The following is a 16,908-nucleotide window of genomic DNA, read 5'->3' as shown; positions in this document are numbered from 1 at the left end:
GTCAGAAACTTGAAACAACTTACAGTTTCTCAAGTGAAGAGTAGATAAAGAAAATTTGTTTCTTTTACCCAATAGAGTATTACTATCTGTTTAAAAAATGATATCATGGGGGCTAGAGAGATGGCTCAGTGGTTAAGACCACTCACTATATTTCTGAAAGTACTGAATTCAATTCCCAACCTCCATATGACAGATCACAACTGTCTAATGCTGCCCTCAGGTATGCTGATGTACATGCAGACAAACTACCCATATGCATAAAATACATAAATAATACATCTTTAAATATGACATAATGACATTTCAAGCAAATGGAAAGAAATAAATGAAATCACCCTGAGCGAGATAACCCAGACCCAGAAATATAAATGTGGGATATATATATGCCATTGGATAGATGATAACTGACCTATAACCTAATCCCCCAAAACGCTGTCTTAGTTAGGATTCCTATTGCTGTAAAGAGACACTGTTCACAGCATCTCTTAAAAAGAAAACATTGAGTTGGGGCTGTCATACAGTTCAGAAGTTTAGTGTCAACTGTCATTATGGAAGGGAATAGGGCCTCAAGGAAGCAGCATCCAGACATGGTGCTGGAGAGGTAGCTGAGCACTCTACATCCTAATCAGCAGGCAGTGGGTAGAGAGAGTGTGAGTGGGCCTGGCTTAAACATCTGAAACATCAAAGCCCAACCACTGTGACACACTTTCCCCATCAACACCACTCAAACTCCAACAAGGCAACACACCTCCTAAGAGTGCCACTACTTATGAGCCTATTGAGGCTGCTTTCATTCAAACCACCTCAGAGATTTTTATAGAGGAGCACAGGAATCATCCTGGGAGTTGAGTGTAAAATAGGTTTTGTCAGTGGAAAGTGGGCTAGTGGGGATGTGAAAATATGAGTCATGTATGGACAAGCAGGGGAGATAGGGTTGAGGCAGGGAGTGGAGAAATAGCTAGAATGAGGAGCAAGAGAGAGAGGGGGGAGGGGAAGGGGGAGGGGAGGGAGAGAGAATGGAAATCTAGAGCAGTGGAGACTCCCTAAAATATGGGAAGGCAAACCAAGTCAGATTTCCTATACTGGTGGAGGCAATGTTCCAACTTGCCATCTCTTGTCTCAAAGGAGACTGCAGTAACATGAATGCATTGCATTCTGTAGAGTTGTCAGGGGCATCACATGGAAATCAACAAACCATCAAGGCTATGGATAAAGAATAGATTTCTCTCCATAGATTAACGTGGGCCCCATTGCCAAGGTCAACACCCACACAACTCATTGAACATAGAAAAGTACAGCTGGTGCCTTTATGGAGCCTTCCTGTCTTTATTCTAATGTTTTTGCTGTGGGAAGGTACTTCATAGGCTGCCAAAAGCGAAATGCAAACATTACACCAACCACAAAACCTTTGACCTACAATCCATTGTGTCTGCAAATATGGAAAGACAGTGTGGTGTGAGAATAACTAGCCAATGTCTGATTTGACTTAAGGACCATTCCATGAGATAGAACTCATACCTCACACTGCTTGGTTGTCCTGAAGATAGGCCTGAAACTGAGGGTAAAAACAAATATGGTTTGTATTTAGATAAAAATGTATAAATAAAATAATTCCTAATGATATTCTGTTATGCTCATAGATCAGTGACTTCATTAGTCATCCTCAGAGAATCTTCCTTCTTCAGTTGATTGGAACCAGAGTGGAAACCCAGATAGACTTTACTCAGAGAGCATTATTCAGAGAGAGAGGGAGGAAGAGGGCAGGGAAGGGAGAGGGAGAGGGAGCTATCTTGGAACACACAACTCTAAATAGGATGTCACCATTTAATCCCTTCCCTTAGAACTCCAGGGACTCCAAGAAAGTAGAAGCAGAAAGAGTGTAAGAGCCAGAGAACACCAAGACAAGAAAGGTATTTTGTATCAACTGAAAAAGTTCTTGTCAATTTATAGAAACTGAAATAGCAAGCCCAGGGCCTACATGGGTCTCCACCAGGTCTTCTGCATACATTATATATTTCAGCTTATTTAATTTTTATAGGATTTTTCAGAGTGTGTCTCTGATTTTTGAGGCTGCACTTTTCCTTCTGTTGGGTTGCCTTGTGCAGCATCAATGCAATGGATTTTTCTTTTATCTTATGTATTATTTTGGCATGATTGTTTGTTATCTGCTAGAAGCATGTTCTTTTCTAATAAGAGGTAGGAAGAGGATACATCTGGAGGTGAGGGTATATGGGGGACCTGGGAAAGGTAGAGAAAATGGAAAATAATCAGGATATATTTTATGAGAAAAATATGTACACTATTGTTTTAGGTGTTAACAAAACTTTACATTTCATAATATCTTCAGTAATCTTAACACAAACAGTAGTTTTACATTACAAATAAAAATTATGTGACAAAATGAAGCATATTTTTAAATGAAATTACTCACATTTATTGTTTTAAAATTATCAATATATTCAGTTGAGAAAGGGAAAGCAAACAATCCTTACACAATGAAGAAATCAGTTAGAAATTAATCTTTGTCTTCTTCTTCTTTTGCTTTTTTACTTTTCACAGGTGTATCCAGACTCTCAATATTCCCATTTACCAGGTAATCATATTTGCCCAACGCATAAATACAAAGCAAGGTTGTGGCTACTTGCATGCTAGTCCCTGAAATTAAGACAATATAAGTAGTAGAAGTGTAACTATGTCATATTTAACAAAAGTTTTTAAATGGACAATGCTATTTACCCAGATAAACCATATAGTTTACTTCTGAAGGTATTAATTCCCCATTGATAAAATATTATAATTTTTGACAAATTATGTATTTTTAAATGCTTACTAAGTTTTTCATACTTATCAGATAGCTTCCGAAAAGTAATGTTTCATGAATTCATAAACTATGTTAATTTGCAAGTACATAAATTATATTTTCAAAATCTAACTATCAATAAGAGCTGAAACTTGCTTATGTATTATGTATTTTAATTGAAATCTTGATCACACATAAATACTAATAATTGTTTTATAGATTTAATGTTTGTCTCAAATTTCTTAAAATTACAAATATTACATAAAAAAAATTTAATCTTCACAAGTGAAACTCCCTGTTAGTGTCCAAAAGTTGTAGGAAATTAATACTAGTTATCTAATCAAACATTAGATAATCAATCATTAATAAGTCTTTTTCATTTATGGACTATTAAATCTGTTTTAAGGGATAACATCTCAAAGACATAGTTACCTGTGATAGTAAAGTAATAGTAGCATGAAAATTACAAGTAGTGAGTGACTATAATGTGCATTTGGAAGCTGTTCTGGATAGCTCTGAAGCTAATTATATTTGATGTTAATTCTGTTCTCCCCTGAGTGGTTGTGAACAAGGAATGAGTTAGCACTTAGGTGATTTCCTGTAAACCTGATTCCCACCTTAATTTGTAAAATAAAGGAGAGCTTATGATTGGGTAGATAAAAGGGAAGGTGGAATAGAAGGTGGGAGAGTGAGGAAGGAGAAAATGGGAGAGGGAGAGGACGCAGAGGAAGAAGAAAAGCTGAGCAGAAGAACATGGCCTGGACAAACAGCAAGTTCTAAGGGCTCTCATAGATGTGGGTCATTGGGCTATGAACAGACATGCTGGTCTCCAGTTGACCTGAGGTCTGAACCCCAGAAGGGTGATAATTCACCTACATGACATGGTAGGTGTTCCCTCATGTTCCTGAACTCTGGCTCCTGCCTAAGTTACCGACCCCAAAGCCCCCACAAGAGAATCATGGCTAGAAGTCATATAGGCAATGTCCCAAGCTTCTGACCTTCAGGCTAAACTCCTCCCCAGTTACCTAGCAACAGTAAAGACCATAAGAAGGGCTGCTTGGCCCTACCTCACTCTCTTACTCCTCCCTCTCACTCTCTCATTCCTCTCTCTTTGTCTTCTCTCCTCTCTCACTTCTCTCACATTCCTTTGTTCTCTTATCTCTCATTTCTCCTCCCTCTCCTCTCCCCTCTCCTCCCCTCCCCTCCCCTTCTCCTCTCTGTCTCCCTCTCCCTTCTCTCCCCCTCTACCCCCTCTATCCTCCCCCCCCCCCCAGATAGTCTCTGCTCATCAAGAGCCACTGTGCTTGTCTGGGAACCTCGCTTCCCTCTTCCCTCTTCCCTCTCTCCTATAACTCCGGGGCTACAGGGAGTGGCCCCAAGGCCCCCAGGTTGGGATGCCCATTGTCCACCTCCTGAAGAGTAGGTCAGAGGCTTGGATGCCCACCCGGAGCTGAGTGGAAAGCATGTGGCAGCCCTCCCAATGTGGCAGCCCTCCCACGTCCACCTGTCTAGAGCATAGGTGGAACTCTGGCGGGGCGTGGGCACTCCCTTCCCCCTCCTTCCCCTGGGCCCTTTTAGTTCCTACAGAAGATGGTAGTGTAGTGGTAGATCTGCCCAATCTAGCCTTGCAGGATGTAATCATATGAACTGAGTCGTGTCTTATTGCTGGGGCATATTTTGGAGGAGATTTACTGCAACAGGAAGCATAAAGTGTGAGAAAAGAATGAGAAATTATTTAAAATAAACCTAGTATCTCTTCCAAGAAGAGGGGTATGCTAGTAAAAAATGGATCTGACCACATTGGAAAAAAATCTAGACAATATACTACATTTTTCCATGTTTAATAACTAAAGAAATAAGGAATTAACTTCCAAAGGAAGGGAAAATTTCATGACAGTGAAATGGAGTACATTTTCCACAGCAGATGGGAGCAAGAGGCAGAAAACCACACTTTCACACAAGAAGGACCTGTGAGAGAACAGACCATCCTGTTGTAGTCTTACAAAGACTGACCTGGAATGATTGCATAGAACAAAGTCCAAAGAAATAACAAGAGTTGTGCTTAATATTGAGAGGGCAATATTCAAACAATCAAATAGTAATGATATGCCGTGGGCAGCACTGGATGTCTTTATTCAGAATTTTAGACTAGTAAAGACTTGGAAATTTTATAGCCTGGTCAGGAAAGAGCAAAACCATGTTTGGAAGAACAAAACGTAAGTGTGTCCCAGTAAGCACTTGCTAATGAGATTCTTGTGACTCTGTATGAGTGGACAGTTTTGGATCAGAACAATGAAGAAAGACCTACAGGACATTCCAGAACTCCTTAAAGATGTCCTTGGCACCAGAAATGGACTTCCTGTCCAGGGAAAGTTTCTCTCCTTGCTGCTAAGTGAGTACCACAAAAATAGTCATGGCTCAGTCTTTAGTATCAGAACTCACACGTACAGCAGATCTTACTAAGTGGTCATAGTTGTCCAGGGAAGCAAAATGCAAGTGTTGTGGGGTAACTGACAGCTTCAACAAAATTCTCACAGGAAGCCCTGTAGACCAAACTGAAATGTGGTACAAGTATCCAGCCTATACAGAATTAACTTAATGGTGCTATGGGAAGTTGAGCCTTGGAAGTGGACCTGCAAATGGGACAATAGATAATCAGAGCAGTTAAAAATATTCTACTGCATCAGATATAGTTATAGATAATTTCAAAGCCAAACCAAAATAAAAACTCTGAGTCCTAAAGGATTATCAACATCACAGGGCAAAGGTTGCTTGAGAGGCCACCCTTCATTACATTTTTTTTCAAGATGTCAGGTTTGGAGCTTTAAGACTCTATCTTCTATGCTGGATTTCAACTTTTATTCTGGCTTCAGTCCTAATCTCCACTTCCTGACATCTTCCTTTGGACTACTGATATATATCCTGTGCTTGTCACACTCCTAACTTGTAGACATGTTACATTTTAAAACATCAGCTCATAGCTAAAAGTGCTTTCTATGTGTCCCAGTTGAACCTGTGGATTTAGTATTTTGCAGTGACGTTGCAGGGCCCTTGGCACTATGAGGATCTGATTATTACATTTTATATTAGGAGAAGGTCATAGTTCTTGGAAACCAGGGATGGATTGCTACACATTGGATATTTATGTAGTGGAAGCTTGACTGTACCCTGGTGATGAGTTTTATAAGAGGTTGTCCACAGTGGGAGAGTCAGAAAATACCACAGATAAGGATTTTACAAGTCATTGATCTTGATTACTTCCCATTGTAGCAATAAGCTCTGGATATTCTAACTTCCTGTCTCACAATGTGGTACTTCTATGACAGACAGGCCCCAGACATTATATCGAGGACTATGATCTGATAGTCAAGCAAAAATTCTTTTTATAATTTAATCCTATTTGGAATTTGAAACTCCCAGGCTATGGACTACCAAGATTCAAATATTTTTTTTAAAGCAATTGAAAATGTAGTAGTAATACATGTGATATCTATCAAATTTATCCATATTTTCAAAAGAAACATTTTCCTTGTTTTTGGATAAGAAAAGTATCTGCCATGTAATGTCATTATCTATTCATCAGCTGGTGAGATTAGTGTGCATTGTTTTTGACATTTCGAGATGGTGACTAAAAGATCCTATAGCTTTTCTTCACTATCTCATATTCTCTTTGCTTTGTGTTTCCTTGACTGGATAATTTGAAATAACTTGCCATCTGACATATTAGATTGTTTCTGTGCATGTGTGAACCAGCCACTGAAATTATACTTATTAACTCAGTTCCTGTGTTGTTACCTTCAAATTTCTATTTTTTCTCATTTTCTGATTGATTTTATTTTTGCTGAATTTAAGTTCTTTTCCATATTCTCTTTTCTGATTTCATCTCTTGTTTAATGTCTATACAGTAGAAATACACCAATGGAGTACACTCCAATGTGTAAACACCACTAACTGCACTCATTAACACAAACATGCACACATACAACATTACTTTATGTTTCAACATTCTGATATCAATTCATTTAAATCACATTCACTATTCATGTCTTTTATGCACATATATTTTAACAAATTTACACATTCATCTTGTGTGGAGTCCATCATTCTACAACTGTTAGATAAAATATCTGAATTAGCATAATTCTAATTTTCCTTCTTTCTTAGCAGATATGTTGTCAGTTTAATCCAATGATTTTTCATGAAGCTCTTATGTTTATTTGCATTTTATTTAAAAGAAGCATTCAGTGATGTGTCTCAACATTATCTAGACATCAATTCTCTAATACTTTTGAGAGATTTTCAATAAGTTAACATGGAATAATGTAAATCATGTCTAATCAACAAGGAAGAAACTTTCAAGTTTAGTCTTCAGAGAGATAATAGTTTTTTGATGATGCTATTTACAGCTTGCCTAAGTTTGGATTTTATTTTTATGAAGAGACACTATGACCATTTCAACTCTTATAAAGGAAAACATTTAATTTTGGATGGCTTACATTTTCAGAATATTAGTCCATGATTATCCTGGTGGGAAGCATGGAAGCATGCAGGTAGAGGTGGTCATGTAGATGGAGCTGAGCACTGTACATCTTGATCCACATGCATAAGAAAAAAAATTCTGTGCCACTGGACATAGCTTTAGCATAGACCTTAAAGCCTACCTCCACAGTGATACATTTCTTCCAACATGGCCACAATTATTCCAATAAGGCCATACCTCCTAATAGTGTAATTTCTTATGGGTCAAGCATTCAAACATGTGGATCTATGGTATCATACCACTTCATTTCAATTCCTAGCCTCAATAGGCTTGTAGATGGACTATAATGCAAAATAAATTCTTAAGTTCCTATAATCTATCACAGTCTCAACACTCTTTAAAATCCAAAGTTCCAAGTGTCTTCTGAGATTCACACAATCTCTTAACAGTAACCTTTTGTAACATGAAAATCAAAAGGCAGATCTCATACTTCCAACACAGCACAGGATATACACTACTGTTCCAAAAGGTAAGGAAATACTGGATGAAAGCAAGGAAAAACAAAGCAACACACACACACACACACACACACACACACACACACACACACACACGCACACACACGCACATGCGCGCGCGCAAATCAAAAACCAAACAAACAAAACCTAGCTTGGTAAACTATGAATTCTGCATCTCTGTGTCTAATGTCAAAGTGCTATTCAAATCACCTTTCAGCTTTATTAATTGCAACATACATCTTTCTTTTTGGTTGAATTCATTCCCCATGTTTAGCTCTCTTTGGCAGGTATCCAATGGATTTGTCATCTCCAACAATTTGGGGTATCCATGCAGGGACAACCTTGACACAGTCCTTGTGTTAGCAATTTTCTTAGTCACAGAGAAAGATTCCATAACCTCTTTCTTTATTCTTGCTTCTAAAGACAGAACCATGTGTCCAAAGATACAAATTTCTGCTATTGGCTGGAGCTGCAACATGGTCCCCCTCATTCAATTCCATGTTCACCAACTTTCTGTTTTTGATTGCTTCCTTTATTTCCTAGACTCAACTGTCCTGAAATTTCATTGGTAGTCTAGGCTGACCATGAGCTCAGATATCTGCATGCCTTTGTCCCCTGAGTGCTGCAATTAATGGCATGTATTTCCATGCCTAGACCTAAGCTGCTCTTTAATTCCTTCATTATTATTAATTATTAATATTATTAAGTATAATTATTATTATAATCATCATCATTATTATATATTTTATTTACATTTAAAATTGTATCCCCTTTCCTCATTATTTCTAGTAATCCCCCAATCTCATCCTCCCTCGTCTCGACTAGCCCACCCACTCCTGCTTCCCTGTCTTGGCATTTCCCTACACTGGGGCATTGAGCTTTCAGAAGATCAAGGGCCTCTCTTCTCATTGATGTCTCACAAGGCCATCCTCTGCTACATATGCAGCTAGAGCCTAAAGTCTCTCCATGTGTACTCTTTGGTTGGTAGTTTAGTCTCTGGGAGCTCTGAGTGTATGGTTGGTTCATATTGTTCCTGCTATGGGGCTGCAAACCCCTTCAGCTCCTTAGGTCCTTTCTCTAGCTCCTCCACTGGGGATCCTGTGTTCAGTCCAATTGAGGGCTGTAATCGTCCACTTCTGTATTTGTGAGGCACTGGCAGGCCCTCTCAGGAGACAGTTATATCAGACTTCTGTTAGCAAGCACTTGTTGGCATCCACAATAGTGTCTGGGTTTGATAACTGTATATGGGATGGATCCCCAGGTAGGTCAGTCACTTGATGGCTTTTCCTTCAGTTTCTGCTGCAAACTTTGTCTCTGTATTTCCTCCCATGGGTATTTTGTTCCCAATTCTAAGAAGGACTGAAGTATCCACAATGTGGTTTTCCTTCTAGAGCTTCATGTGGTCTGAGACTTGTATCTTGGGTAAACCGAACTTCTGGGCTAATATCCACTTATCAGTAAGTGTATACCATGTGTGTTCTTTTGTGATTGGGTTACCCCACTCAGGGTGATATTTTAATTCTATCCATTTGCCTAAGAACTTCATGATTCACCATTTTTAATAGCTGAATAGTACTCCATTGTGTAAATGTATCACAATTTCTGTATTCAATTATCTGTTGAAGGACATCTGGGTTCTTTCCAGCTTCTGGCTATTTTATTTATACCTAAAGCTGCTTTGAACATAGTGGAGCATGTGTTCCTATTACATGTTGGAGCATCTTCTGGGTATGTGTCCAGGAGTGGTATATCTGGGCCCTCAGCTATGTCTAATTTTCTGAGGAACTGCCAAACTGATTTTCAGAGTAGTTTGCAATCCCACCAGAAGTGGAGGAGTGTTTCTTTTTCTCCACATTCTTACCAGCATCTTTTGTCACCTGATGTTTTGATTTTAGCCATTCTGACTGGTGTGAGGTGGAATCTCAGGGTTGTTTTGATTTGCATTTCCGTGATGACTAAGGATGTTGAAAATTTCTTTAGGTGCTTTTCAGCCATTCAGTATTCCTCAATAGAGAATTCTTTGCTTAGCTCTGTACCCCATTTTTTCATAAGGTTATTTGGTTCACTAGAGTTCCTGAGTTCTTTGTATATATTGGATATTAGCCCTCTATCTGATATAGGGTTGGTAAATCCAATCTTTTCCCAATTTATTGGTTGCCATTTTGTCCTGTTGACAGTGTCCTTTGCCTTATAGAAGGTTTGGAATTTTATGAGGTCCCATTTGTCAATTCTTGATCTTAGAGTACAAGCTATTGGTGTATCTATTTTCCACTGGATGGCTTTAGTTCCTTTGTCAAAGATCAAGTGACCATATATATGTGGGTTCATTTCTGTGTCTTCAATTCTATTCCACTAATCTATCTGCCTGTCACTGTATCAATACCATGTAGTTTTTTTTGTTTTGTTTTGTTTTTTGTTTTTTAAATCACAATTGCTCTGTAGTCAAGCTTGTGGTCAGGATTGTGTGATAGGATCTTGCCCTGATGTCCCAAATCCCTTCATTCCACATAATGTCTTTAAAATGTTTAGCTGCTTGAACATGAGATTTTACTCCGTTGAGCTTCCTGGTGCCCGTTTTCTCCATGAAACATATGTTTTGTAATTTTCCTTGTTCCTTTTCATCAAACCGTTCTTCATATTAGTGAACTACAAGGCAGCCTACCCTAGGCTGTTTGAGATTTTATTTTCCATGAAATTAATCTAAACATCTTCACTTTAACCTCAGGAAGACTCTTCAGACAAGGGTAAGAGCAGCCACATTCTGCACCCTAATATAACCAGAATGATCTCTAGACAACATACTAACATCTTTCTCCTCTGAAACCTGAGCCCAGCACCAACATTTCAAATCACACTCAGCACCACTGTCTTCTATGTTCTTACTACTATGGCCTTTTGTTCTTAGTTAAAACGCCCTCTAAAGCTTTCCCAATCCATAAGACCAAATCCACATTCCTCCAAATCAAACCATGGTCAGGCTTATCATGCCATACTCCATTCCCTTGTACAAACTTCTTTCTTAGGATGTTACTGGTGGGAAGAGACACCACAGTAATTCCTATAAAAGAAAATATGTACTTAGGATAGGCTTACACTGTCAGAGATTTGGTCCATTACTGTGATCATGAGAAAACATGCTGGAGTACAGGCAGATATGGCGATGGAACATAAATTGAGAGTTTTGCATCTTTATGTCCAGGCTGCAGGTGACTGTATGCCACAATGGGCATATAGATTGAGCATAGGAGTACTTTAGCTTGCCTCCACAGTAACATATTTTCTATAAAAGTCCCATCACTACTTCTAAATGCCATACCTCTTAGCAGTGTCACTCCCTATGTGCCAAGCATTCAAACAGATGAATGTGTGTATGTAGGGGAGTGATACCTGTTCAAACCACCAAGCATATATAATAGTTTTGTTTAAATTTATCTAATATTTAACATTTACTCTCAAAAATCTCATAGAGAAAATAAATATACATGCAAATTAGTAATCACACTAAATTCATAATAATTATCACACATGTTTTAAAAGTATAAAATAAATCTAGAGGGCATTTAACAGAATAATATATGCATTTACATAACTTCTGTATTACAAATTAATAAAATAATTCCTATATGATTATATGTCTTTAGTTATCAAAGTACTTATTCATAGTTATTACCCTGGTATAAATAATTAAAAAATTTAAAATCAACTTTTTTATATAAATTTATACAATTCACATCACTTACATGTTCCTACAAATGTGTAGACCAATTGTTTCCCTTTATAGATCCAACAACGTACTTTAATTCCACATTCATCAATGTCCCAAAAACTACAACATAAAGCTGATGTTTCTGCAAAAAATATTGGTGCAGGGACAGATCCTATAAAAGAAGTCAATGATTAGAAGTACTTCCTAAAAAACAGGATGAGAATAATTTCTTTTCAAGAAACACACACACACATTCGCACACATACTTATATGCACTGTATACACACACACACACACACACACACATACACACATGATCCTCTAAAGAAACTATTTAAAATTCTGCAAGTCTCTTACCTACTTAATAATCAATATACTGATGCTTGCATTTACACCAATTAGCATTGTACTTTGTAATGATTTTAGAATTCTGTTCATGCTGTTGTTTACAAGATATCATAAAGTAGGTTTTTGCATTTTCAGGAAACATTTAGCAGACATAGTTACAATAAAGAAACTATACTATTTGCTTTTTTTTTACTCCCACTATCTTTAACTATAGATAACTATGAGATTTTTAATGAGCAAAAATGACTTCATACAATTATCTGATTGCATTCTCTTGTCTATGTCACTTGAGAATGCTTCTCTTATTCCAGGGAAATATATTCCAAGAATCTCCAGGGGATGTTTGAAACTGTATGTTGCACCAACCTGTCTATATATACGTAAACACAAACACACCCCCACACTGCCATCCCCTCCACTTGGGGTTCGTGTGTGTATGTATATGAGCGTGTATGTATGTTAAATGTGGTTCAATATGCTGCTATCAATTAAAACACATTTTCTTTTCATATCTTTTATTTTAATTTAGCTTAAAAGCATGTGAGATTATAAATCTATCATTCTTAGTTTTGATAGACTCCTCCTGTATTTCTCCTCCGTTCATCTCTTTCCCATTCTTTTAAGACCACAGCATCCAGTATTTCCCTCTGTGTCTTCATATCATGTGAGTTTCATCATTCTCGTTTATGAACTTTTACTCACACTGCAAGATCATTGTTGCCCATGTAACTTCTTCATGAAGACTTCATTCTCTCTAAGGCTTCCCTGGGCCTTCTTTTGCTGCTTTATTATTTCATACCCTGCCTGAACCCCTGTGGTCCCTACATTCTCCCTCTCTACTTTCATCTCACCTACATTATGTCACCCCTCCTCCCCAAATGCATCCTATCAAGCAATGGGCCATTTCTAGTTTTAATATGTACCTTAGATTAAACTTACAAATGATCAGAAGCTAGGATCCACATTTGAAAAAGAACATTTTGAATTATATCATTGGACATAAGTGACCTCACTAAATTTAATTCCTTTGGTTATATCCATTTTCTTGCAGGTTTCTCAATGTCACTTTTTCATTACTGGTACAACAAGAATGGTATAAGAGTGTCATGTGGTAAGAATTATTTCAGAGTTTGAACAATATGTCCTACATATGTAAATAATACTCTCCATAAACCCAGGTAATATTAAGTGAAAATTTCAGTGTCAAACACAATTTTCCTCTCTGTTGGTTATTGGTCAGGGAGACTATGGAGGCACTTGAAATAATATGGACTATGGCCGTTGATAATAGTACCACCACACCTATATGTTAAGACCTGATTACTGAAGATACTGCACACTTTGGTTACAGGACACAGAGAAAACAACCTTGAAATCTTTCTGCTGACTAATTTTCATAGAACTAGGTGAGCTATGCAGGCTGATGGAGAAAAGTAGGGTATTATTCATGGCCAGACCCAACTACAGTACAAAGGTTTTAGGCAGGTAGTGCTAGTGGTGCAATAGTGGCAAGATTGGCTATATGGACAACCAATTCCTTTCTTATTGAACTGTAGAACTACTCTGCAAGAGTACACAATTCTAATGGCAACCCACCAGCATATAACAACAAATATAATATTATATTGAATATGTGGATATTTTATATAATCTATATAATCTATCAGTGTAATTTTTGTGCAATGGTGAAGACACTTCAGCTCCAAAAGCAAGGCTTCAGCTAACACAATATAATCTATACCTATTTTGTTTAATTTGATGGCTTTTATTTTATGTAATTTCTTTATGTATTTATTTAGCTTGTACATATTTCAGAGCACTTTCATATTAATTTTTGTATCACTTTACACTATTATTAATTGAAGCTTAAATATACATGAAAATTTACATGTCAATGATGAACAACTTTGCACATTGAATATAGCTGAAAACACATACCAATGAATCTCCAAAGTGTAAACATCACACCCAGGCTCACTGAATTCCAACTGGTAGGTACACTTCTGAAAGCAAACAGCAATGATCGTACCTGTGAGTGTCACATGCTAGGTTTATGCTTTTAAATGTATATGTCATACTTAATTTATACTACAAGTATTTAGCTGGTTGACAAGAGTTCAGTTTGGCCTATGAACACAGAGGATATCTATCCATTTACCTATTATTTAACATGACTAAAAACTCAAATGATGAATTTTTTTCCATAGGAAAGAACTTTATGCATCAAATCTGCTTGAGCCACCTTTTCCTGAAACAACTCAGCTCTGTCTAGGTCCCACATTTACTTTCCTCCCTTTGCCAGATATGGAATTGCTTAGAGTCCATTTCAGCATTGTTAAGTCCACTCTGTATTTTCCTAGTTTGTTGTTTCTGGTGGATTCTACACTCCATAAATTGTATCAGTAAGCCTACACTTAACATTCTGGCCTTTGATTGAGTTCTAACTAAATGGCGCTTTGAATGAAGGAGAGAGCTTAAGTCCACTCTTTACCTTCAGGCTTCTCTCCATGGTTACTTGGGGAGAGTGAGTTCTACAGAAGGTTGTCTTCCTTACAAGGGTCCCTCTCTCACCCTCACTCCCTGCAGAGCATGGGGCAGCATACCACACTATGGAATGGCATTCCTTACATCCAGCCTACATTTGGTTACTTTATTCAACTTTACTTGAATTGTCCTAATTCCTTGGTTTCCCCTCTTTCATGTGGTACCCTTATTATATTCACAACTCCTAACTAAAATAAATGAACAAATAACTTTACATCATTTAAAAGAGGAGACATTTCATCCACACGGATGGAAACAAGTCTAATTTGTCAAGCCATACACAGAAACACATCATTAATGGTAGATAAGACTTTTTGGGAAGAATAAAAGTTCAGCAGGAACAGATGAAATTGTAAAAAGAGAAACCCTGTCTCAAAAAACCAAACCAAAACCAAACCAAACCAAACCAAACCAAACCAAAACAAAACAAAAAAACCAAACCAAACCAAAACAAAACAAAAAAAGGAAAAATCTAAAATCTATTATGTACATTCATGAGTAAAAGTTAAGATGTTTTTTATTTCGATTTTTTTACAAGATAAGGTTACACAGATTTTTAAAAATTTATTTAGTGCCCTCTGATTACAGATCCTGCAGGCTGTCTTGTGTAGCTGTCCTCTCTGGGCTATCCAGTCACAGCACACCTAAGCACATTCTCTCTCACTGAGGCCCCAAAAGACTGTTTAGTTAGAGGAAGCTGAACCAAGGCAGGCACACTAGTCAGAGACAGACATTGGTCCACTTGTTAGGGGATGAACAAGAAGACCAAGCTTCACTTCTGCTACAAATATGTAGGAGCCTAGGTCCAGCCTCTACATGCTCTTTGGTTAGTGGTTCAGACTCTGAAACCCCACAGACCCAGGTTAGTTGACTCTGTAGGTCTTCTTTTGGTGTTCTTTGTCTTTCCAGCTTTCTAACTTCCAATTTTCCACTGTATTTCTGATTGAAGACATCAAATATTTGTTTAAGAAGCAAAATAAATTAGATCTGCATTTTAAATCAACACCTTATGCTTTGTGACAAATATGTATCGATTTTAATTTTTTCTACATACAGATGAGCAGGTAGACCACACTAGTTATTGAATATACTGTCTTTTGTCCATTGTATAATTTTGACTTCTTTGTCAAAAATCAAGTGTGCATAAGAGTGTGGATTTATTTCAGGGTCTTCAATTCTAATCCACTGATCGACCTGCCTGTCTGTATACCAATCCCATGCAAGTTTTATCACTACTGCTTTATGGTACCACTTGAGGTCAGAGAAGATGTTTCCTCCAGAATTTCTTGAATTGTTTAGAATTGTTTTCCCTAGCTTGGAGTTTTATTTTTCCACATGAAATTGAGAATTACTTTTTCCATTTCTGTGAAGAGTTGTGTTGGAATTTTGATAGGGCTTGAGTTGAATCTGTAGATTGATTTTGGTTGAATAGCCATTTTTACTATGTTAATCATACCAACATTAGCATTGAAGATCTCTCCATTTTCTGAGATCTTTGATTTCTTTCTTGAGTAGATTGAAGTTCCTGTCACACAGATCTTTCACTTATTTGGCTAGAGTTACCCCAAGATATTTTTTATTATTATTTATGACTATTGTGAAGGCTGTTATTTCCCTATTTTCTTTCTCAGCCCATTTATCATTTGTATAAAGGTCGGCTACCAATTTGAGTTAATTTTATATCCAGCTACCTTGCTGAATTTATCAGGAAGAATTTTTTGGGTTCACTTATTTATACTATTATGCCATCTTCAAATAGTGATACTTTGACTTTTTTTTTTTTGGCCAATTTCTAACCTCTTGATTTCCTGTTGTTGCCATATTGCTCTATCTAGAATTTCAAGTACTATATTGAATAGGTGTGTGGAGAGCACAAGTGGATCAAGAAGCTCAACATAAAACCAGGTACACTGAATCTAATAGAAGAGAACGTGGAAAAGAACCCTGAACTCATTGCCATAGCGGCAAATTTCTTAAACAGAATGCCAATGACTCAGGTCCTAAGAATTGATAAATGAGGCCTCATGAGACTGAAAAGTTTCTGTAAGGCAAAAGACATAGTCAATCAGACAAATATACAAACTACAGATTGGGAAAAAATCTTCACTAATCCCACATCCAATAGAGGGCTAATGTACAAAATATATGAAGAACTCAAGTCACCTCCAGAAAACAAACAACCCAAACAAAAAAATGGTATATAGAGCTAAACAAAGAATTCACAACAGAGGAATCTTGAGAGGTTTAGAAACAATTAAAGCAATGTTCAAAGTCCCTAGTCATCAGGAAATTACAAATCAAAATGACTCTGAGAGTCTACCTTACACCAATCAGAATGGCCGAGATCAAAATCTCAGGTGGGAGCATGCTGGTGAGGGGGTGGAGAAAAGGAACACTCCTCTATTGCTTGTGGGATTGGAGACTTTACAGCCATTCTGGAAATCAGCCTGAGGTTCCTCAGAACACTATAAATATATCTACCTGAAGACCCAGCTATACTACTCTGAGCACA

General features: G+C 37.4%; 1 protein-coding gene across 3 annotated transcripts in view; it reads right to left on the bottom strand.

Moving 5' to 3' along the window:
- Positions 1-2,468: 2,468 nt before the first annotated feature.
- Gm7135 (predicted gene 7135) overlaps positions 2,469-16,908 on the bottom strand; it is a 132,788-nt gene continuing 118,348 nt past the window's right edge. Inside the window, exons 11-13 of one of the 3 annotated variants that reach the window (XM_981747.8) lie at positions 13,791-13,855; positions 11,539-11,676; positions 2,469-2,655 (exon numbers count right to left, since the gene is read on the bottom strand). In XM_981747.8, the coding sequence (XP_986841.4) occupies positions 2,516-2,655; positions 11,539-11,676; positions 13,791-13,855 (343 nt within the window). In that variant the 3' untranslated portion in view covers positions 2,469-2,515. Of the gene's footprint in view, positions 2,656-7,296; positions 7,390-11,538; positions 11,677-13,790; positions 13,856-16,908 lie in introns of those variants that run through there. The other 2 variants (XM_011248120.2, XM_006530007.2) reach the window with 2 other exon arrangements.

Source organism: Mus musculus, chromosome 1, assembly GCF_000001635.26.
Source record: "Mus musculus strain C57BL/6J chromosome 1, GRCm38.p6 C57BL/6J".
NCBI lineage: Eukaryota > Metazoa > Chordata > Mammalia > Rodentia > Muridae > Mus > Mus musculus.
The sequence above is the reverse complement of the archived record's forward strand: the minus strand, read 5'-3'. Positions and strand labels throughout refer to the sequence as shown.